General features: G+C 44.3%; 1 protein-coding gene and 1 long non-coding RNA gene across 2 annotated transcripts in view; both read left to right on the top strand.

Moving 5' to 3' along the window:
- The window catches only part of LOC143300945 (uncharacterized), a 32,419-nt gene extending 16,342 nt beyond the window's left edge, over positions 1 to 16,077 (top strand). The window contains exons 2-3 of the long non-coding RNA XR_013057717.1: positions 14,034 to 14,361; positions 15,930 to 16,077. This is a non-coding gene — a long non-coding RNA (uncharacterized LOC143300945). The remainder of the gene's footprint in view (positions 1 to 14,033; positions 14,362 to 15,929) is intronic.
- Positions 16,078 to 16,443: 366 nt separating this feature from the next.
- Positions 16,444 to 25,000, top strand: part of LOC143301380 (uncharacterized) — a 400,201-nt gene continuing 391,644 nt past the window's right edge. The window contains exon 1 of the mRNA XM_076615622.1: positions 16,444 to 17,123. Within this exon, the coding sequence (XP_076471737.1) occupies positions 16,997 to 17,123 (127 nt within the window). The 5' untranslated portion in view covers positions 16,444 to 16,996. The remainder of the gene's footprint in view (positions 17,124 to 25,000) is intronic.

Here is a 25,000-nt window from a genome sequence, read left to right as displayed (position 1 = left end):
GGGGACGCTGGATTAATGGAAAGGACTGGCGTCCTCAGCATAGTCCAGTCTTTTTTTCTTTCTTTTTTTTCAAACATTTTTATTCAAGTTTTACATTGTTAAACACACACACAGAGAAACAAAAAGAAGTACTACTACTACTACTACTACTACTACTACTAATAGTAATAATAACACAACCACAAGAACATGCTGGCAAAGATGAATGAATCAAGATCAAATATAAGGTCGCCGGGCGCAGTCTAAGGAACCCGATAAATTGTAGGTTGTCAACTTCACAATAGATGACACATATGTGGCCATACTTTAAATTGCATAGTAAGATACAAAATATAGTAATAACAATATCAGACCTGTATGACACAATATACATTCTTATTTCAATTTGTATTAAAAAACAAGGATTTATATGGAGACCATTTGCTGATAAAGTCATATATCTGTATTCCAATTTTTTTTATGAAACCTTGCAGGAGCCTTAAGGAGCTTGAAATGGTTAAGGTGATATGTCATGAACTGTGTTGATGTTTTAAACATTTTCATGTGTCCTTTTAATTCTTTTTATTATTATGTTTTTTGGGTTGTTGTTGGGTTTTTTTTAAGATGTGCCATAAATTTGCGGGGGGTGAATTCTATTTACTTGGGCAGTCTTGATAATTATAGCCCCGTGTGGTCGGCTCTTGGACTATGAGCAACCATGTCAAACGAGTGTGTGTGTGTGTGTGTGTGTGTGTGATTAATATACACGTTACCCTGAGTATAAAAAAAAAAAGGGTGACGTTTAAAATCATCTTTGGCCATATCATGCAAACATGCGCGTATTCTTAAACAAACAAACAAACAAGATTTTATGCCATCATCATCACCAACATCATTTAAAAAAAAAAATGTAAAAAAGAATTTATCACTGACGTTCAAAAACAAACAGTCAGACAAGCAAGCAGAAAATCATCTCTGCTTTCACCTTCGTTAGGCTGCTGCAGTTGAACATGTTCTGTTTGCCCGCAGAAAGCGACTGGATCCGAAATTTCTACAACCCACAATCAATTATTTCTTCAGCACTGGAGGAGAAACGAGGGAAAGGGAGATAATTCGGTAGCGGTGAATGGAAGAGAGAGAGAGAGAGAGGGGGGGATGAGAGGGGGTTGGGGTGAGTGTGTGTGTGTGTGGGGGGGGGGGGGTAGGGGGATGGGGGGGGGGGGGGGGAGCTGGGAGTGAGTAGGATTTGGGGAGTTGGAGGGGGGGAGTCACAAAAAACCAAACAAAATTTTAATCGATCGCTTTGAGCAGAAAATCTGGACAGAAATAAATTGAACTCTCTCTCTCTCTCTCTCTCGCACGCACGCATGCACGCACACACACACACACATGCACGCATACACACACACGCACACACACACACACGCGCACACACACACACACACACACACACACACACACACACTTACATTCACAACGGGTGGATTTTGTGAGCTGCTGCCTTCCTTCCTTGAAGCATTCTGGGGTGGAAAAGGCAAGGAAACAAAAAAAAAGAATTGTCACAAAAAATTGCACTCACGCATTTTTTTCTTTTTATTCTGCGTTCATTATCTGCACCTCCCCACTTCACTTGCATGTATAAGTGAAACTTTATTACGTGTATTGCCCCCGCCCCTCCACACACAAATACACACACACACACACACTCACCACCACCCCACCCACCCCCTCCCCCCCCCCCTTTTTTTTAACCTCGCCATGTAGACAGCCATTCTTCGTTTTCGGGGGTTGATGTGCATACTAAGGTATGTTCTTGTTTCCTTATTATTCTTCCTAACACTGGCATGGATTACGAGATCTTTTAACGTGCGTACTTGATTTTCTGCACACGAAGGGGATTCAGGGCACTGGCAGTTCTGCATATGTAATAATTTATTGACGTGGGAGGTCAAACAAACAAACAAACAAACAAAAAACAAACAAACAAAAGTCTACCTTTAACCCTCCATGTGCGCCTAATCCAGGATCGAACTCAGGAAATACGGGGCGAGAATTCAACAGTCTGAGGATCGTTCAGTCGCCGAACCCAATGTTGTTGTTTTTTTGTTGTTGTTGTTTTTGTTTTTGTGTTTTTTTACATATATATACTTAGTCACATCGACAAGCAGCACATCGCGTTGGGCAGCGTTACAATTAACTCATTCAGCCCTGTCCCCTCCCAGCATTGACAGGGGCATCATCAAACTTCGTTTAAACAAAATGGTTTCCGTATTCCCTGCATATGCATGAACTGAAAAAAACAAACAAACAAAAAACCAACAACAAACCAACTTCTGTAGCATTTCCGGCTGTGTCCTCACGTCAGTTTGGAGAAGAAGAAGAAGAAAAAAAAACCCAATAAAAAAAACACAAAAAAACCAAAACAAAACAAACAAACAAACAAAAAACAACAGCCAAAAAACCAACAACATAAACCCCCCCCAAAAAAAAAACAACAACAACAAAAACACACAAAAAACAAACAAAAAACAGAAAGAAAGAAAACATCCCGGTTGATGTCAGCATGTTTTCTGCGTTCCCCTCCCCTCCCTCTCCCCCCACCCCCCATCAGCATGAGGGGAGAAGTCTTCTGAAGCTGTGAACTCCCAAAGGTTGAATGGTTAATTGACGGGCGCAATAGCCGAATGGTTAAAGCGTTGGAGTTTCAATCTGAGGGTCCCGGGTTCGAATCACGGTGACGGCGCCTGGTGGGTAAAGGGTGGAGATTTTTACGATCTCCCAGGTCAACATACGTGCAGACCTGCTAGTGCCTGAACCCCCTTCGTGTGTATATGCAAGCAGAAGATCAAATACGCACGTTAAAGATCCTGTAATCCATGTCAGCGTTCGGTGGGTTATGGAAACAAGAACATACCCAGCATGCATACCCCCGAAAACGGAGTATGGCTGCCTACATGGCGGGGTAAAAACGGCCATACACGTAAAAGCCCACTCGTGTGCATTCGAGTGAACGCAGAAGAAGAAGAAGGAATGGTAAATCTAGGCTTTGGAAACTTGCTGTGCCGGTCTGCTCTGGAGTAGAAATAAATACAGTGTGGCTGTTGACATGGAAGACAAAACAAAAGAAGAAAAAATCATGCAACAGAGATAGCAAGCGGAAAGGAATGGAGGCTATGGGGTTAATAGTAAGAAGTGGAAAGGAGGAGAGGAAGGAGAGAGAGAAAGAGGGAGAAAGAGAATCAGAGACAGAGACAGAGAAAACACTGAACACTGAAATGTTTAATGTCATTAGCTTAAATACTCTGGTGACATGGTAGGTACTAATCAGAACAAAATGGTGCAAAATAGATAAAGTGGAACAGAGAGGGGAAAAAAACAGGATTGAAACAACATAAACTAATAAGAGATTTGCGACAGAGAGAGAGAGAGAGAGAGACAGAGCAGAGACAGACAGAGAGAGACAGAGACAGAGAGACAGAGACAGATTTTGTCTTAGTTTTTCAGATTCAGATGGTTTATTCATTTTAAGCCTGGGCCCCTCATGAAGGGGAATATGAACAGACAATTATCATAATACCAAATATAGACATAAAGATCAAAACACTGCAACTATGCATATATCAGGTTAATCAGAAGCATTAAGAAGTTAGTATTTCCCTATATCTACAGGCCTTGGAGAAAAACATAGACACATTTCGCACAACATCAGGGTCAGTACAAGACAACAATAAAACCAGTTTGAAAAGACAAGTGTTGTCGATAGCATCTGGGTCGAAGAAATGTTTCTCTGATTTCTGTCAGTACTTCACAACTGAGAACAAACTGAACTTCGTCGTCTTCTTTTGAACGTTTACACATGGGATAAATCAAATCAGATTCTCTAACAAGTTCTGTATCTATACCGATGTACAACCAAATCAGAAACACCCAGTCTAAACCTCGTTGTGATATATTTTATATGTGTGTCAGGATTGAGAAGCACGCATGGTTTCACAACATGCGAGACACAAAATGTTCTATATAACCCAAATCGTTCACTGGTAGAAATATGCTGATTCCATTCCTACCATCTGCAATCTATTAAACGTTGTCGAAAAGCATTTATAAACCCCACTTCACTGCCTACACCTTGATTTAGCCAGCCATGTCCCAAACCATGCTTAAACAGACAGAGGCGCACATTTTGATGCCCAGTTGATTTCACCCCTACTATCCAGTTCATGTAACATTTGGTAAGCTTTGTATGGCAGCCTAAAATCTTTCATTTGTAATATTCCTAACCAATAGCGAATTGCAGAGTTAACAGATATTGGACATCGATTTATTTCACCGTATACTTAATCATTTGGTGTTCGGCTATCTACACCCAAGACAGACAGAGAGAAGCTTAAAGACAGACATACAGACAAGTCCAGGACTGACACTTGCAGTTAGCAGAGTTTTATGGAGGAATTCGTATGTACGTTTAACGTTTATGTGTATTTGACTGTGCTTTCATATCTGTGAAACTGCATGTTTGGTGCATATCTGTTATGCATATGTGTGTGTATGTGTGAATGTGTGTCTGCATGTTTTACATTTATTTGCTTATTTATCATCATTGTTGTCTTTTTGTATTTATTTATTTTATTATTATTATTATTATTATTATTATTATTATAAACTTTATTATTATTATTATTATTATTTATTTATTTATTTATTTATTTATGTACGCTTATAGTTGACTTCATCAAGTTTTTGCGCCTTATACATATTATTATTAGTAGTAGTAGTTCTTTTTTATGAGTTTATCTATTATTTATTCACCCTTTTTCTTCTTCTTTTTTTTCTCAAGGCCTGATAAAGCGCGTTGGGTTACGCTGCTGGTCAGGCATCTGCTTGGTAGATGTGGTGTAGCGTATATGGATTTGTCCGAACGCAGTGACGCCTCCTTGAGCTACTGAAACTGAAACTGAAACTATGGAGGAATTCGCAGGGGGGAGGCCACAAAACCAACGAAGGTGTCTGGAATCCCCCCAGGTGTGATACCCAAGACTTGGAACACACCTCGGGAATACTTGCCTTCACGTCAGCCCCTTCTGGGCTCCTGCAGGGGCGTTTCTCTCGGTGGAGAAAGCCTTAGGCGCCATTCCGAACCCCCGCCTGACACAGATTATCGGGAACGATTGTTGTTGATCTATCTGTCTATCTGTTTATCTGTCTACATGTCTGTCTGTCTGTCTAATCTAATCTAATCTTAACTTATCTAATATTAGCTTGTCTGATGTAATCTATCTATCTATCTCTCTAGTGTAATCTTAGCTTGTCTAGTGCTATCTATCTATCTATCTATGTAGTCGAATGTAATCTAGTCTAATCTAATCTATCTATCTAGCCCGACACAGATAATCGGGGCTGCTCGTTGTTGATCTATCTATCTATCTATCTATCTATCTATCTATCTGTCTGTCTGTCTGTCTGTCTGTCTGTATGTATGTCTGTCTGTACCTTTGTCCGCCTCACGTCTGTCCGTCTGTTTGTAGCATCGGCTTGAACAACACGACACTCATATTTGTGACATTGAAGAAACGATAATGAAGAGGATAAAATTCATGGAATATCATCTGCGTTTCAATGTGTGTCCATTATCGAGAAGAATTCAGGGAAACAGTCAAAACATGGTTTCCCGCGAGGTGAATGCTTCATTTCATGACACAATATTTCACTCCAACGACGACCGGTTTGGTTTCTTCGTTGCGTTTGTTTTAAGTCTTGAACAAATGGCAAGTTACATTGAAAGGTGATATCATCATCATCATCATCATCATCATCATCTTCTTCTTCTTCTTCTTCTTCTTCTTCTTCTTCTTCTTCTTCTTCTTCTTCTTCTTCTTCTTCGTTCGTGGGCAACAACTCCCACAACGGTCATTCACGTAAAAGCTCACTCGTTTTACTAGTGAACGTGGAAGTCGCAGCTCACGAACGAGGAAGAAGAAGAAGAAGAAGAAGAAGAAGAAGAAGAAGAAGAAGAAGAAATCGCCTCTCGAAGTAGTCTGTAGTATTAAAAACCCCAAACAGTCGAAAAGACACTAAATAATCCCCTACTTGACTGCGTATGAGTATCAGCTTCATAATTATTGTGCATTGGTCGAAAGACTTCACTCCGTTTAAAATGAATAGCGTCAATGTAAGTATCTGTCTCCCGCCTAACCCTCTGTACCACCCCATTCAACCATTCCTCCCCCCCCCTCTCCCCGTCCCCACAACCCTCCCTCGCAACCTCCCCTAAGTTCCTTTGCCAGCCTTCATGTGGACCAGTCCACATTCTCTCTCACACCACACACACGTCACCTCTATCTTCTTCCTCACACCTTACCAACGGCACCCCGCACACTTTCTTCTTCCTTCCTACACCTCTCTTTTTTACCAGGATCCCAGACCGACCCGGTGTGACAGTTTCAAACTACCCCCAACGCTGGAATTTTACTACCTCCCCCGGAGTTATTCCGGGCTAGCCTGAAATCTATAGAATTATAGGGTGATTTGAGGCTAGTCAAAATCGAACCGACACCCACTCGTCCACCCCCCACCCCCACCCCTTTATTCGGGTTTAATCAAGTTTTAAAAGCCTGATGATGAAGGAATGACTCGTTCTGGGCTAGCCTTTACTGACTTCCCTGCCCCCCCCCCCCCCCCCCCCCCCCCAGCCCCCTCGCAACCCCCCTACTCATCACCATTATAATTCAACGAAAACATACGTGAAGGAGTTCTACTTTGATAGCCTGTATTGATTCCAACTGAGCCAGATTTACCACCCCCCCCCCCCCGCCCCCCAAACCCTCCCTGGGAGTCACTTCAAGCTAGCCTAGAATGAAACCCCATTACCATTACGATGGGCGAGGAGGAGGGGAGGGGTGAGGGGCAAAATCCAACTAGAGAGAAGGTCAGCTCTGACTGGTTGAAGTCCCCCCACCCCATCCCCCCTAGGCCCCCCCCACCCCCCACCCCCCGCCATCCCCCTGAAGAACGGAGTAGGACTGCCTACCTGGCAGGGGTAAAAACGGTCATACGCATAGAAGCATACTCGTGTAATACGAGTGAACATGGGAGCTGCAGCCCAGGAACGAAGATGGTGATGAAGAAGAAGAAGGAGGAGGAGGAGGAGGAGGAGGAGGAGGAGGAGAAGAAGAAGAAGAAGAAGAAGAAGAAGAAGAAGAAGAAGAAGAAGAAGAAGAAGAAGAAGAAGAAGAAGAAGAAGGAGGAGGAAGAGGAGGAGAAAAAGAAGAAGAATAGTTGAAGGCGTTTTATTTTGTTGTTTTTTTTCAACCCCAGGGGGTCATCCCAGGCTAGTTTACAACAGACCCCAGGATTGATCTGGGCTTGGCTGGCAGGTGTGACCCGCGGGGTGGGGTGGTGGTGGTGGTGGAAACCAACAGGGGGGTGGGGTGGGGTGGGGTGGGGGGGGGGGGGGGGTACGAATAAGCCCATACACCCAACAGCAGAAGCAGCAGTAACAGTAATAGCAGCAGTAGCAAGGAAGAAGGAAACGGTAACTCTATTTTTGCAGGGCGGAGGGGTGGGGGGAGGGAGGGGGGTAAAGGGGGGGGGGTCTTCGCGAGGCAGTAATTGGGCGGTCTGCCCTCCACATCCCCCCCCCACCCCCCCACCGTGCTCCCACACCCCCTGCCCCCCACTAATTCCCCCAGCCTGACAGCCACGGCAGCTCCTCAACAGTTGGTCCGGGACGTCTGGGATCCAAGGCGATGGGTGGGGGGTAGGGGTGGGGGTGGGGGTGGGAGGCCGTGGGTTAGGTGGCAGTGGGGTGAGGGTTGGGGGGTAGGGAGGCTCAGCAACCCTCGATTGAGTCACCTCGGTGAATAGCCACCAATCGAAAGGTAAGGGAAAAGCCATTTGCTGCTGCTTTTGCTGCAAGTGGGTCCCTGAAGAATGAATGAATGAAAAAATGAATGAATAACGGGCCAATCAATGAGAAGAGCGTGAAATCATACTCTCCCTCTTGTCGTTCGCGGTGAGTGAATAAGGTCCAATCAGAGCACTCGTAAGACACACAGAGAGAGAGAGAGAGGACGAGAGAGAGAGAGAGGGGGAGGGAGAGAGAAAGTCGTTCGAGCGCCACCGTGTGATTTCCCCGCTTCAGTGGAAAACACCGACGAAGTGTCTGTGTTGTGTTGCGTTGCGATGATGAGGGTCGTTTGTTTGACGTCACTTTGTCGGCGATTTTGTCGTCTTGACTGTACCAAGCGTCCAGGCTGTAGATAAAGATCGTTTCGGTTTTTTTTTGAATGGAACTATTACTTTACCTGACTGTCAAGGGCAGTTAGTATTTAGGCTGTTAAGATCGTTTCTGAATTGACCCCGTTACTTGAAAACAAAGTTGTTGGTTTTTTTTTTTTTTTTTACTTGCCTTGTCATCAAGTGAAGCAAACGATTTATGATGATTGCGGTGTTTATGTGTGTATTTATTTGTTGAAATCGTCCGAAGAGTAAAACATTGTCCATAGGCATGTCCTTTTCTTTTTGGTGGAAACACCGCTGGCCAACAATCTGTAAAACGGTCTACAGGTCTCTTGTAAGCGTTGATTAAAGCAATCATAATAATGATCTGGCAAACAGGGGAATGGCCCACACCGTGGACACAATCACTGATCATCACCCTCCCCAAAAAGGGCAATCTCCAGCAGTGTCAAAACTACCGCACCATCAGCCTGATTAGTCATCCCAGCAAAGTCATGTTGAAGATCCTGCTTAACAGACTGAAACCACAAGCAGAAAACATCATTGCTGAAGAACAGGCAGGTTTCAGACCAGGAAGGAGCACAACTGAACAAATCTTCAACTTGAGGTTGCTATGTGAGAGGTACCATCAACACCAACAAGACCTCTACCACGTCTTCATTGATTTTAAGAAGGCATTTGACAGGGTCTGGCATGCAGCTTTGTGGGCTACCATGAATCTGTACAACATCAACGCCAACCTGATCAGACTGATACAGCACCTCTATGACAAAGCCACCAGCGCCGTCTACCTCAACAATAGCATCGGGGACTGGTTCAGAACCACAGTCTGAGTGAGACAAGGCTGTCTACTCTCCCCAACACTCTTCAACATCTTCTTAGAAAGAATAATGACTGACGCACTGGAAGAGCATGTAGGAACAGTCAGCATAGGCGGCAGAACAATCACAAACCTACGTTTTGCCGACGACATTGATGGACTGGCTGGGAAAGAAGAAGAACTGGCAAGCCTGGTCAAACATCTAGACAAAGCCTCCACATCGTATGGAATGCAAATCAGTGCGGAGAAAACCAAACTGATGACTAACAACACCAACGGCATCAGCATTGACATCAAAGTCAACGACGAAAAGCTTAAAACAGTCCACAGCTTCAAATATCTGGGAGCAATCGTGTCAGATGAAGGATCTAAACCAGAAGTACTCTCGAGAATTGCCCAAACAACAATGGCACTCAACAAGCTGAACACCATCTGGAACAACAAAAACATCGCTCTCAGCTCAAAAATCAGACTGGTGCGTTCCCTGGTTATATCAATATTGCTCTACGCCTGCGAGACTTGGACCCTGACTGCGGACATCGAGAGAAGAATCCAAGCTGTCGAGATGAGATGCTTTCGTAGACTACTTGGCATCTCCTACAGAGACCACATCACTAACACGGAAGTGAAGAACAGAATCAAGCAAAGTATTGGACCCTACGAAGACCTTCTGTCCATAGTGAAAAAACGCAAACTTAGGTGGTATGGACACATCTCCCGATCATCTGGTCTTGCCAAAACGTTCCTGCAAGGCACCGTACAAGGAGGCAGAAGGAGAGGACGGCAGAAGAAGAGATGGGAAGACAACATCCGGGGGTGGACAGGCTTGACGCTCGGTGACGCCCTGAGGAAATCAGAAAACCGTGAAGAGTGGAGAGGGGTGGTGGCCAGGTCAGCAGCGGTGCCCCAACGGTCTGAACCCAGACTACGGGAGAGGTGAAGGTGAAGGTGAATAATGATCATGATGACGACGGCAACGATAACGACGATCACGACGACGGCTATGTCTATGACCGTGACAATGATGATGATCATAAGAACAACATGTTTATTTCTACTGCGACTTTCATTGATATAATTATAGCAATGATCAAGACATAACGTATGAGTAAAATATAACATTTTAAACAGAGAACCCATGATCTCGTGCAAGACTTCTTTGACAACTCTGGACACCCCGCCCCGAATAAAGTAGAAAGAAAGAAAGAGAGAAAAAATCACCACAATCACAAATACCCATCATCTTTTAGATACAAAAGCATTGGTATGTCAAGATTTTATAAGAGGCTGCCAACAACATGGATACAACAATATTTGGAAAAAAAAACGATGGTTATATTTAAGACATATATCATTCTTTCGATCTCCAACACACTCAAACGTTTAAAGAGGGAAAAAGGACGAGGCTGTCTTTAAAAGTGGAACAGTGTTGGTTTTTATTATTATTATTATTTTATTGGGGGTTGGGGGTGGGGGGGGGGAATTGGACGGGGGGGTAGTATGGGTGGAGGTAGGGACAGTTTCTGAATGACATGTATCGGAGGGGAAGATAATTCCATACTTTTGGTGCATTATAACAGAACAAAAACAACCCCCCCCAAAAAAAACAAAAAAAAAACAAAACAAAACCAAACAAAACAAACAACAACAACAACAAAACAACAACAAGAACAAAAACAAAAAAACAACAAAAACAACAACAACAGCCAACCAACAAACAAATAAAAAAAACAACAACCACACGCACAAAAAAAGAAACAACGACAACAACAACAACAAACCAAAACCAAAATACCTTTCACCGTATATTTTTGTTCTTATTCTTTAGACAGACAGAAGAAGCGATAGCACCTAATGACGTTCTTCGGTGACATGTTTTTGTGTTTGTCTGTGTGTGACGCGACTCCATTTTGTGGGGAAGCAGTGAAAACAGCCTGTCAAAATAGAGAACTGTGTACTTTTCTGCCGAGTAATAACGGGCCTTTGTGGGTTTTTTTTTTTTTTCTTCTTCTTTCCTGGTGGTTTCGCATTCATGTAATGCCACCCAATCAAAACTGCCACTCCTTCCCCTCCCACACCCCTACACACACACACACCCTACAAACACACCCTACACATACACACGCTCGCACACTCGCACACACACACACACACACACACACACACAGAGCATGCAATGTGAGTCCACCCACCAAGAATGCACTGTTCCATCTTCCAAGAAGACAGCCAGCGAAAACATTTTAACGCTTTTTTTTTTTTTTTCAAGAGAGAGGGTGGTTGTGGTGGTGGTGGTGGGTGTGTGTGTGGGGGTGGTGGGGGGTGGAGGGGGAGGCAGGGGCTGGGGAGGGGGTGGGTAGGGGGCGGGCAGGGGGGGGGAGGGGGAGAGAGGATGAGGGCGGGTTGGAGAAGCCAAGGGAATCGCTGCTGGCTGGAAATAGACAAGGAAGAAAAAACAACAACAAAAAACGTGAGTGTGGGTTGTGTCATTTTCGAAATCTAATCCTTCTTTTGTTAGAAGGCAAGTTGCTTTTGGCGTTCGTTCAAATGTCCACCTTTTTTTTTTATTTTCATTTTTCTTACCTAAAGCTGACTTGGGTTAAAATAACGGAAACAAAACAAGCTCCCCCCTCCCCCCCCCCTGCCCCCACCCCCTCTTCTGGGTGTGAAATAAAGCGGTGTGTCACTCAGTTTTGTTTTGTTGTTATAATATACTCTTGCCAAAATTAATACCAGGGGGCGTTGGGGGGAGGGGGGGGGATGGGGGTGGGAGGGGGGAGGAAAGGAAAAAAAATCTGCATCACCGATCTCGAATTTTGCGTCATATGTGATGCGATTTGGCGCCTTCCAGAGTCTGCGGTAATTGTGTTTCCCAAATTGTTGGCTTTTTCACGTGATGTTTGATATGACTTTCTTCTTCTGCTGTGCAATCTCTTTCCACCCTCCCCGCCCTTTCTAGAAATTGTGATGATGCCGATCTCTCTCTCTCTCTCTCTTTCTTTCTCTCTCTCTGTGTCTCCCTCTCCCTCTCTTTCTCTGTGTCTCTATTTCTCTCTCCCTCATTGTCTCTCTTTCTCTCACTCTTTCTCTGTGTCTTTCTTTCTCTCTCTTTCTCTGTCTTTCTCTCTCTGTCTCTTTTTTTCTCTCTGTCTCTCTTTCTCTTCTCCTCTCTCTGTCTCTTTCTCTCTGTGTGTCTCTCTTTTCTCTCTCCCCACCTCTCTGTCTCTCTTTCTCCCTCTGTCTCTCTTCCTCTCTCTCTGTGTCTCTCTCTCTCATGTCAGACACTTGCCTTGTAGGCCAGTTCCCGTTTCTTTCTCCACATCATTTCGTTTTGCCACATCTTTTGTTTCGCGTGTCAAAACCGTGACTGCTGTTTTGTTCAAACGTATTTGTGCTCTTTCACACCAGTCCTCGGTATAATATACTGTCATGTGCACTTGTATAACTAAGTATGCACATGTACGTATGTATCCAGAAGGGGCGAAATTGGTGCGTGCATGAATTGTGAACAGGCACGTGTTTTTTTTCCTTCTCCGTGGTGTTGCGACTGGCGTAGAGTGAGTAATTTTTATATTGTCCCCTTCGGATGGGAAAGGACTGGGTGACCCAGTTTTGAATCAGGCTGGTATTCACTCATTGCGCATATATAAAACACGGGTACAACAGTGCTAGTGTGTGTGTGGACCTGACGTTATCTTGGCGTGAGCTAAGAACCTATACAGTATAGGCTGGTGGTGGAAAAACCAGGAAGTTTGATTTTTTTTTTCTATGTTGTGAATGCTTAAAGGCTTGTGTTTCTTTAAAAAAAAAAGAAAGAAAAGTAAAGAAAAAAGACGGGAAAAAAGGATAGAAAAAAGGGAAAGAAAAGAAGAAGAAGAAGAAGAAGAAGGAGGGAGAGAGAGAGAGAGAGAGAGAGAGAGAGAGAGAGAGAGAGAGAAACTGAAAAGAACTGGGTTTTGATTCAGTGTTGGTGTAGTCTTAGGTGTGTGACACCTCAAGGCAAGACATGGTGAGTAAGCAACTACTTTTACTACTCTTTCTTCTCTTGTCTTATTAGGCCTTCGTGTGTGTAGACAGGCACAGGCACACCGAAGGGGATCTACCCATGACGGGCAGGAAGATGAGGCTTCCTGGGCCCTAGCCACGTTTCCTTGTTAAAAAGAGGGTGAGGCGATCTGGCGCCTACCCAGATTTTCACTCCGACATCGGGAGGGGGTGTTCGGATTTTGTAGTCAGGACTTGGCGACCACGTCCACACTGTGGCAGTGTGGGTCAAACGAAAAGGCTGAAGGAGATGGCCAGGACTCACTGAACATTAAGCCATCATTTATTGATGTTTAGCAACGTTGGCCATAATTGTGAGCAAACCAGGAAGGGTTTGGCTCTGTGTAAACCTGATGGAGTTCAGGCGTAGTATACATTTTTATACCCGATGTGATTTCGGGAAGACATCGGAAGGGAGTGAGGTGGTTTTTTTTTTTTTTTTTTTTTTTTTTTGTTGTCTGGAACAAATGTGGAAGTGGAAGGATAAAAGAGTGGTTTCATAAGAATGGAGTGTGTGTGTTAACTGTGGTCAATTGTTTCGAAAATAATATTTTGCTCCTTTTTTTTTTTCAAGATGAGGGGAAAATAAATATTGTATTTTCCTAGCACTCGTGTGACGCCCTGTGTGAAAGGAATGGTGTGATTGTGTCAGGATGCATTCTGCGTGTTTCTGAGTGCGGATACACAGCATGACATGTACGCTGTAGGCCTATATATTTTTGTGTTTCGTTTCAGAGTGCAGGCATAGGCTTGTCTACTTTTATGGACATAGGCCTATATACTATCCCCTGCCTGCCTGCCTGCCTATCTATCTGTTTGCCTGTCTGTCGACTATATGTCCGTCTGTCTGTCTGTCTATCGTCACAGTCAATGTACTTTTCAAAACCACCCTCATCATCATCAGCATCATCATCATCACTCACGTCAAAAACCATTGCGGACTTTGTTGTTCCAGACCCACCGTGTGCTGACACCACAGGAAGAGGCAATCCAGCTGACTGATTACCGCAGCCACCAACCACTTGCCTTCCTTCCCCGCCAACATCTCCACACACAAAGAAGAAGCCAAGCCGATGTTTCGCATCGCCCCGACAAATCGACTGATTACTAGAATCTGTTGACTCATTACCGCAAGCGTATCGACGATTTGCCCCCGAACACCACCGGCCAATTACTACCAAGTGTCTGGTTTTCGTCGACATTTCCTACGGGGTCTTGGAGCGATTAACCTTGACAAGAAATTAGCGTGGGGGGGAACTTTTACACCGCCAGACACTGGAGAGGTTAGAGAGAGAGAGAGAGAGAGAGAGAGAGAGAGAGGCATTATTTTGACTAACGAAGGGGGTGGGGGGTAAACTGAATGGGCGGATGCTGCGATTGTGTCGTGAGAAACGCATGAGTATTATAATCGTTCCTGCTAAATCGCTAGGAAGTGAGGGCAAACTGTGGCAAAGAGAGAGAACGATTAGTTGCTCACGTAATTACAGGAGCTGATAAAGACCTTCACATCGTAGCGGTGGGCTCCGAGGTGCTAAAATGAAGGTGGTATGATAACGATTAGCTGCTTACAGTTTGGGGCTGATGTAGGCAGACCTTCACCTCCTAGCGGATGGCGAAGAAGATGATGTTCTCAGGTGCAAAATGCATTTAGTGTGATGATCATCGCTCTATCTGCTGCTGTGAGCGAAAGTCTCGCACCTGTTGTTGTCGTCGGTGGAATTAGCCTTGCCTCTAGCCACGAGTGACAGGTAAAGCGAGCTTCATTCTGGCCGTGGTTGCTTGTGTAAGTAGGTGTGCAAGGGAAGGGGGGTGGGGGGGGGGAGGGAATTATCACAGCTTCCCTTTTAGTGTAAATCACTGAACTGGCACCGACACTGCGCCAGTCTTCTTGAGAATACTGTAACCGCTTGGTCCCAACATCTATCTGTTCGTGAAGATTGAAATCGGCATCGTTCCGTGTGTACGTGTATAGTGAGTCAGTTCCACACAGCTTGTATGTGTATAGTGAGTCAGTTCCACACAGCTTGTATGTGTATAGTGAGTCAGTTCCACACAGCTTGTACGTGTATAGTGAGTCAGTTCCACACAGCTTGTACGTGTATAGTCAGTCAGTTCCATACAGCTTGTACGTGTATAGTCAGTCAGTTCCACACAGCTTGTACGTGTATAGTCAGTCAGTTCCACACAGCTTGTACGTGTATAGTCAGTCAGTTCCACACAGCTTGTACGTGTATAGTCAGTCAGTTCCACACAGCTTGTACGTGTATAGTCAGTCAGTTCCATACAGCTTGTACGTGTATAGTCAGTCAGTTCCACACAGCTTGAACGTATTTAGATATTTAAAAGACCTTTTTCAATGAGTCTGTGTGCACTTGAATATTTACATTTATTTCACGTAGACTGTACGTACGAATTAAATGTGTTTGGCGCAGTCTGTATGCACATAAACATTCATTTAAGTTAACGCAGCATTCCCCCCCCCCCTTTTTTTTTGCGCGTGAATATGAAAGCTAGCCCAACTTAAAGTCGACCTGTTTGGAATATCAAAACCGGTACCACTGCGCGGCCAACCCAAGCGTGAATATCGAATGTTAAGACTAATTTCACAACGAAGTTTGTCCAAACTTTGCCCCCCCCCACACACACACTTTAAACGGCGCTGCACGATTGCGTAAGAACTGAATCAGTCCGACAATCAAGTTTGTCTGGGTCTGTTAAATTTTTTGCCTCCCCAGTCTCCTTTGTGTGTGTGTGTCTGTGTGTGTGTGTGTGTGCGGAATTGTGTTAGCACAAAACGTGGCGGAGTGCATCCCCATTATTGAATCAGTGTCACCCCTGTGTGTTGCAACAGAGTGTTCAGCTTGGAATTACTGTCACCGTGACCTCAGAGAGCTGCATGAATACGAAATCAGTGTGTCTGGAACCAGGGAGCCTGCAGGACTGCTAAATTATTGAAGTGAAACACCCCCACAAAACAAAGATAATCTATGAACACAGAAGTCCGGATCGTCAAAAGATGTGAATCACAACCGATTCGTTGACAATGTAGAACTTAAAAGTATGTAATCGATTTAAAAAAACAAACAAAAAAAAACAACAACAAAAATCCAACCAAACAAAAAAACAACAAAAACAAATCAAAACAAAAAAAAAAAACCCCAAAAAACAAACACAAAAAAACCACACAATATACACACGTGTTGAATTCCTTACTGACGTCTCAGTCTGTGAAGAATACATTTAGAAACTGTTCTGGTGCATGTATATGACGACACACATGAAGACTACCGGCACAGACGTTTGACCCGACTAACAGGAACCATGGTGCCCAGTTCTGTTCCGTGTCCAGGCATGAACACTGGTGATCCAGCCAGAAGTCCCACAATCACAGTTTCTCGTTTTCTCTCAAGAATCTGAACGAAAACTCAGTACTTCGTATCATCAATGGGGTTTTTTTTTTTCTCTCTCTGGAAATATACTGTGATATTGTTAGAAGTTATCTGTGAGATACAAAATTATTTCCAGAGATACAAAAATGTATAAATAATGAATAATCCGCATTTAACTGAATTTTTAGAACTGTGAATGCAAACAAACTTTCGGTCAACTATTTCTAAAAATACTGCACTGAAAATTACATCGATAGCGAAGTGAGCTGTTACAAAAACGACCAAAATAAATACAACAAACAAAACCACAATTGGGTGAGAAAACGTCGTTCCTTACAAAACGCATACAGTGCACTTCGACAAGAATGTGAAGTTCTGAAACGATTGTGACGAACAGAGCACGGCGTTGTGATTACGTCAAGCCTGGTATAATTGTCGGAGTCAGACCATACCACGTATCACTTCTCCACACCACACGAGCAAACTTCTTCGCCGTACTTGGTGGTTTCAATTTTCTTCGGTGGTGCAGATGACCCAGAGGAATGCCATTATGACGCAAGGAGCAGAATTACGTCACGGGGTGATGATGACGTGTGTGTCGTGTTGGATGTCGTCAGCAGTGATGGTGTGGCTGCTCGTGATGCTGACCGGACCAGGTAAGACAACAATATCGTTATGTTGTCCGTGTTGTCCTTGTGTTGTTTCGTTTGTTTCTGTTGTATGCTGACTGTATTATATGTTGCCTTCTTCAGACCGTTTCCCTTTTTTCAGTATCCGAAATTCTGGGACCTATTGTTTTTTTTCAAGCATAGATGAAGCGTCAGTGTATGACCGATTTTCACCTCCAACCATGTGGGCGGTTTTCGTGGGGTGTTTCATAGTTCATGATTTGAGCCAAACTGTTGATGAGAATGGTGGCGTACACGCTATGTATACCTATCATTTCCCATATGTCTGCATGGCGGAACACGCGGAAGTTTCGTTTGACCAGGTCCCAGGATTTTGAACGATAAAAGAGGACTGAACATTGTCTTTGTGTTTCCATTCATTTCTTCGGTAACTGTGGATGTTTTCATTGTTCTTTATCGTACCGAAAGTGAGTTTTTGTTGTTGTTGTTGTTGCTGTTGTGCGTGCGTGAAAATGTGTGTGTGTGTGTGTGTGTGTGTGTGTGTGTGTTTGCACACGCGTTTGCGCGTACTTAAAAAAAAGAAAGTGACATTGTATGTACACTATACAAAGTGTTGGTCATTCTTTTCATCCAGATATGCATCAGCGTGAATAATCGATTCCGTGGCAATTTGTGCTAATTAGTTAATTTGTTTCTCTCTCTCTCTCTCTCTCTCTCTCTCTCTCTCTCTCTCTCTCTCTCTCCCCCTCCCTCTCTCTGACTCTCTCTTTCTCTCTCTCTCTGTCTATCTGTTTTTGTTGTCTATGTATTTACACGGATGGAATGTGCGTTTTGTTGTCTACATTAATGCTTATTTAAATGTTTGTGTATTTTCGCGGAGTTGTATTGCGTTTACGTATACCCCCTTCACTCGGGGCCCTGGCCTGATTGTGAATAAACCATTCCAGTTCTGTCTGTCTCTGTCAGTCTGTCTCTCTCCCTCCCTCCCCTCTCCCCCCCCCCTCTCTCTCTCAAACACACATACACGCACACACACACACACACACACACACACACACACACACACACACGTTTGTCCGTCTGTCTTTGCTGTGTGATATCACTAGGGAAAGAGCGGCAACGATGAAAATCAACGTTGAATATCAAGCCTGGTACAAAAACACCATCTCCACCCCAAAAAAACAAAAAAAACAAAAGGACTCCACCTATAAAATTATTTTCACCTAATTTCTTAGACTGCTGTGATGAAATATTTTGTGAGCTCTGTTACTGATACCTCTATAAATCCAAAAACACGATATTGAACTGAAGCAGGTTTAGAAAACAAACAAGTATCAACGAATATTGCAACACATTGTAGATAATTATTCTCTACATTGTCTGCCGAGTAAGACCATGAGAAAGAGTATCTTTCGTATGTTTTGACAGTGTAGTTCGTGTCACTTTTCACTGGGGAACATTTTGAAAGGTTTGACTTTATGGTTCACGTCACTTTTCACCAGAGAGAACATTTGGTATGGTTTGACTGTGTGCTTCATGTCACTTTTCACCAGAGAGAACATTTGGTATGGTTTGACTGTGTAGTTCATGTCATTTTTCACCAGAGAGAACATATGGTATGGTTTGACTGTGTAGTAGTTCATGCTATTTTTCACCAGAGAGAACATTTGGTATGGTTTGACTGTGTAGTTCATGTCATTTTTCACCAGAGAGAACATTTTGTATGGTTTGACTGTGTAGTAGTTCATGTTATTGTTCACCAGAGAGAACATTTGGTATGGTTTGACTGTGTAGTTCATGTCACTTTTCACCAGAGAGAACATTTTGTATGGTTTGACTGTGTAGTAGTTAATGTCACATTTCACCAGAGAGAACATTTGGCATGGTTTGACTGTGTAGAAGTTCATGTTATTTTTCACCAGAGAGAACATTTGGTATGGTTTGACTGTGTAGTAGTTCATGTTATTTTTCACCAGAGAGAACATTTGGTATGGTTTGACTGTGTAGTTCATGTCATTTTTCACCAGAGAGAACATTTTGTATGGTTTGACTGTGTAGTAGTTCATGTTATTGTTCACCAGAGAGAACATTTGGTATGGTTTGACTGTGTAGTTCATGTCACTTTTCACCAGAGAGAACATTTTGTATGGTTTGACTGTGTAGTAGTTAATGTCACATTTCACCAGAGAGAACATTTGGCATGGTTTGACTGTGTAGAAGTTCATGTTATTTTTCACCAGAGAGAACATTTGGTATGGTTTGACTGTATAGTTCATGTCACTTTTCACCAGAGAGGACATCTGGTATGGTTTGACTGTGTAGTTCATGTCATTTTTCACCAGAGAGAACATTTGGTATGGTTTGACTGTGTAGTTCATGTCATTTTTCACCAGAGAGAACATTATTTTGGTATGGTTTGACTGTGTAGTTCATGTCATTTTTCACCAGAGAGAACATTTGGTATGGTTTGACTGTGTAGTAGTTCATTTTATTTTTCACCAGAGAGAACATTTGATATGGTTTGACTGTATAGTTCATGTCACTTTTCACCAGAAAGAACATTTGGTATGGTTTGACTGTGTAGTAGTTAATGTCACATTTCACCAGAGAGAACATTTGGTATGGTTTGACTGTATAGTAGTTCCTGTCACTTTTCACCAGAGAGAACATCTGGTATGGTTTGACTGTATAGTAGTTCCTGTCACTTTTCACCAGAGAGAACATTTGGTATGGTTTGACTATGTAGTAGTTCATGTCATTTTTCACCAGAGAGAACATTTGGTATGGTTTGACTGTATAATAGTTCCTGTCACTTTTCACCAGAGAGAACATTTGGTATGGTTTGACTGTATAGTAGTTCCTGTCACATTTCACCAGAGAGAACATTTGGTATGGTTTGACTGTGTAGTAGTTCATGCTATTTTTCACCAGAGAGAACATTTGGTATGGTTTGACTGTGTAGTTCATGTCACTTTTCACCAGAGAGAACATTTGGTATGGTTTGACTGTGTAGTAGTTCCTGTCACTTTTCACCAGAGAGAACATTTGGTATGGTTTGACTGTGTAGTAGTTCAGTTCATTTTTCACCAGAGAGAACATTTGGTATGGTTTGACTGTGTAGTAGTTCATGTTAGTTTTCACTAGAGAGAACATTTGGTATGGTTTGACTATGTAGTAGTTCATGCTATTTTTCACCAGAGAGAACATTTGGTATGGTTTGACTGTGTGCTTCATGTCATTTTTCACCAGAGAGAACATGTGGTATGGTTTGACTGTGTTGTAGTTCCTGTCACATTTCACCAGAGAGAACATTTGGTATGGTTTGACTGTGTAGTAGTTCATGTCACTTTTCACCAGAGAGAACATTTGGTATGGTTTGACTGTGTAGTAGTTCCTGTCACATTTCACCAGAGAGAACATTTGGTATGGTTTGACTGTGTAGTTCATGTCACTTTTCACCAGAGAGAACATTTGGTATGGTTTGACTGTGTAGTAAATGTCACATTTCACCAGAGAGAACATTTAGTATGGTTTGACTGTGTAGTAAATGTCACATTTCACCAGAGAGAACATTTGGTATGGTTTGACTGTGTAGTAGTTCATGTCACTTTTCACCAGAGGGAACATTTGGTATGGTTTGACTGTGTAGTTCATGTCACTTTTCACCAGAGAGAACATTTGGTATGGTTTGACTATGTAGTAGTTCATGTCACTTTTCACCAGAGAGAACATTTGGTATGGTTTGACTGTGTAGTAGTTCCTGTCACTTTTCACCAGAGAGAACATTTGGTATGGTTTGACTGTATAGTTCACGTCACGTTTCACCAGGGAGAACATTTGGTATGGTTTGACTGTGTAGTTCATGTCATTTTTTTTTTTTTTTTTTACCAGAGAGAACATTTGGTATGGTTTGACTGTGTAGTTCATATCATTTTTCACCAGAGAGAACATTTGGTATGGTTTGACTGTGTAGTAGTTCATGTCACTTTTCACTTTTTTCCCCCCGAAGGATATTGCTTTAGAAAAAGAAAGAAATATAGAGTTCAAGGCAGCAGCAAAGAAAATGACAAAACTCCCCCCCCCCCCCACACACACACCCTCCCCCATCTCACAACCCTCCTTTTCACTTTCTCTCTCTCTCTGTCTTTCTTTCTCTCGCTGTTTCTCTCACGCCCTCTTTCCCCGCTCTTGGAAGTGCCAGAGTTATTGCTTTGGACACTAGAAAGGGAACAGCGCACTCGTTTTCTCTCCCTCTGTTTCATTTCCCCCTCCCTCCCTCTTCTCTCTCTCTCTCTCTCTCTCTCTCTCTCTCTCTCTCTCTCTCTCTGTCACTCTCTGTCTCTGTGTTTCTCTTTCGCTCTCTCTCCCTCTGTCTCTGTCTGTCTGTCTGTCTGTCTCTCTCCCTCTCGCACACACAAAAGTATGCACACAAACACTCAGACACAGACACAGGCACACACACACACACACACACACAAACGCTCACGCACGTGCACGCACGCATACACACACGAACGCACACACACATGCACACACACACACGCACACACAATACACACTCGCACACACACGTACACACAAACACACACGCACAAACACACCCACACCCACAAACACACACACATGCACACGTAATACACACACACACACACATGCACACATAACACACACACACACACACACACACACACACACACACACACACACACTCACAAGAAAGCCCCCCACCCCCCCACGCCCCCCTCAAAAAAAGAAAAAAGAAAAAAGAGCTCCCGTGATTGATTTTAGCTATAAATATCCTCCACTCACAACAAACAAGGAACACGCTGCATATTTTCTAAACGCGAGAGGCAGGCTTTACTGATGAAGAAAAAAAAAAAAAAAAAAAAAAAAAAAGCCGGACGACGTTATGAAAACAAGGGTTGCAAACCGCGGCGACAAAACTTTGAGTCCCGCAGTTTAGTTAACGTTTTCCTTCTTTTCCTCCTTCCTTCCTTCCTGCCTTCCAATCACGTCACGTGGTTGGCGCCAAAAGGGGAGAGAAGAAGAATAGAAGCAGAAGAAGAAAGCTTTAAATGCTCGCTCTCCTGGAAAAGAGAGACATGACGTTCCTCTCTCTCTCTCTCTCTCTGTCTCTGTCTCTCTCTTTCTCGAGCGAAGGCACGAAATTTTCTGTGCTCCACTTCTATGCTTTTCGCCATGGTGGGGGTTTTCTTGAAGATAGGGAGTCAGCGAAGTGTGTGTGTGTGTGTGTGTGTGTGTGTGTGTGTGTGTGTGTGTGTGTGTGTGTGTGTGTGTGTTTCTTTTTATTTCTTTCTGTCTGTCTTTTCCTAAACAAACCAGGAAAACAGGGGCAGGCAATCTTTTCCTGTATGAACCACTGGAGGGTGTGTGATCGTGAGTTGTCTATAGCTACACTCACACATCCCCCGAACCTTCCCCCCCCCTCTTGAACCCCCCCCCCCCTCCCCAACATTTTAATTTTTTTTTTTTTTTTGTTATTGAAAATCTTTAGCTCGCGTGCCATGCTGTTTTGCCGTTCCAAAGTGGCTTTTGAAAATGAACTGTTTGCTACTGTTCTTTTCTTTCTAACTTTTTTCGTTCTGTTCTTTCTCTTTGCTTGCCCCCTCCACTCTGTTTCCTAACACACACACACACACACACACACACACACACACACTCTCTCTCTCTCTCTCTCTCTCACACACACACACACTCACACATACACCTCACTCTCTCTCTTTCTCTCACACTCTAACCCCCCCCCCCTCGCCCCCCATCCACACACTGTTCATCTCCCTTTCTGTGTCTCTCCCTCTTTCCATTCGGCATCTGCTTGGCAGATGTGGTGTAGCGTATATGGGTTTGTCCGAACGCAGTGACGCCTCCTAGAGCTACTGAAACTGAAACTCCCTCTTTCTCTTTCTCCCTATCTGTCTTCCTCTCTCTCTCTCTGTCTTGCTCTCACCCATTCTCCTTTTCTCTCTCTCACTCTCTGATTCTGTCTCTCCCTCTCTCCTCCCCCCCCCACACGCGGACACACACACACGCACGCGCGCGCGCACACACAGACACACGCACATACACAACTATCTCTCCCTCTCTCTGTCACTCTGTCTGTCTGTCTCAGTGTCTGTCTGTCTGTCACTTTGTCTTTCCTTCTCTCTTTCTCTCCCTCCCCCTCTCTCTCCTTTCTCTCTCCCTTCCTCCCTCTCTCCCCCGCTCTCTCCCCCGCTCTCTCTCTCCCTCCCTCCCTCCCACTTCTCTCTCTCCCTCCCTCTCTCTCTCTCTCTCCCTTCCTTCCTCCCTCCCTCTCTCTCTTCCTCTCTCCTTCTCTCTCTCCCTCCCTCCCACTTCTCCCTCTCTCTTTCTCCCTCCTCCCCCCTCTCCTCCCTCCTCTTCCTCTCTCCCTCCCTCCCTTCCTCCCTCCCTCTCTCCGTTCTCTCCTCCTCCCTCCTCCCTCTCTCCCCCTCTCTCTCCCTCCCCCCCTATCTCCCTCCTTCTCCCCCCCTTTCCTCTTCCCATCCTCTCCTTACCCCCCTCCTCCTTCTCCTTCTCTCTTCCTCCCCTCTTCCCCCCTCCCTCCCTTCCTCTCCCCCACTTCTCTCCTCTCCTCCTCTCCTTCCCACCCTCTCTCTCCTCTCTCCCTCCTCTTCCTCCCCTCCCCCCCACTCTCCCCTTCTCCCTCCTTCTCTCTTCCCACTCCTCTACTCCTTTCTCACCTCCTCCTCCTCCCCCCCACTCTCTCTCCTTTCTCCCTCCCATCCTCCTCCCACCCTCTCTCCTCCTTCTCACCTACCACCACTCCTCGGCGATCTCTTTGGGGAGTTTCTGCCTTCTCTCTGCTACTGTGTCGGGAGTCTCAGTACTGCTGCACTGCTGCAAAGAAGGAACAGGGGCGGGGAAGGGTGGGGCGGGGATGATGGTGAGGGTGAGGAGGTATCACCCGTTGTTTTTATTTATTTATTTTATTTTATTTATTTTTTTTTTTTTTTGAGGCGACCTCGTTCTCTCACACCCCGGCGAGAGCAGGACAACATACTCTTCGTTTTCTTCTTCTTCGTTCGAAGGCTGCAAACTCCCACGTTCACTCTTATGTACACGAGTGGGCTTTTAAAAATTACGTGTATGATCGTTTTACACCCCCCCCCTCCACCCCCCCGCCGTGTACGCAGCCATACTCCATTTTCGTGGGGGGGGGGGGGGGGGTGTATGCTGGGTATGTTTTAGTTGTTTCCATAACCCACCGAACGCTGACGTGGAATGCAGGATCTTTAACGTGCGTTTTTTTTTTGTTTTTTTTTGTTGTTGTTTTTTTGTTGTTGTTGTTTTTTTAATCTTCGCCTTGCTTTATACACACGAACTTGAAGGGGGTTCAGGCACAAGCAAGTCTTGCACATGTGTCGACCTAGGAGATCGGAAAAAAATCTCCACCCTTTACCCACCAGGCGCCGTCACCGAGATTCGAACCCGGTACCCTGAGATGGAAAGTCCATCGCTTTAACCACTCGGCTAGTATTGCGCCAGTCGGACAGCATCCAACCCGACTTACTTATAACCCGTTTGTAGATAATTCTGCTGTTGCTGGACTGAAACAATATACAATACTTATAACACAATGCATGCGAAGCAGTGCAGTATAATACAGTGCGGTACAATGTGACCTTCATCAAAACCATACGATCAAATGTGATTCGATACGATTTATGTTCGATTCCTTTCGATGCAACGCCGCGATGCGGTGCGATACGATGCGAGATTATACGATGCAGCACAGGACAGGACAGCACAGCACAGGACAGCACAGGACAGCACAGCACAGCACAGCACAGGACAGGACAGCACAGGACAGGACAGCACAGGAAAGGACAGCACAGCACAGGACAGGACAGCACAGCACAGCA

This window comes from Babylonia areolata, chromosome 27 (genome assembly GCF_041734735.1).
Source record: "Babylonia areolata isolate BAREFJ2019XMU chromosome 27, ASM4173473v1, whole genome shotgun sequence".
Lineage (NCBI taxonomy): Eukaryota > Metazoa > Mollusca > Gastropoda > Neogastropoda > Buccinidae > Babylonia > Babylonia areolata.
This window is presented reverse-complemented; position numbering and strand designations above follow the sequence as displayed.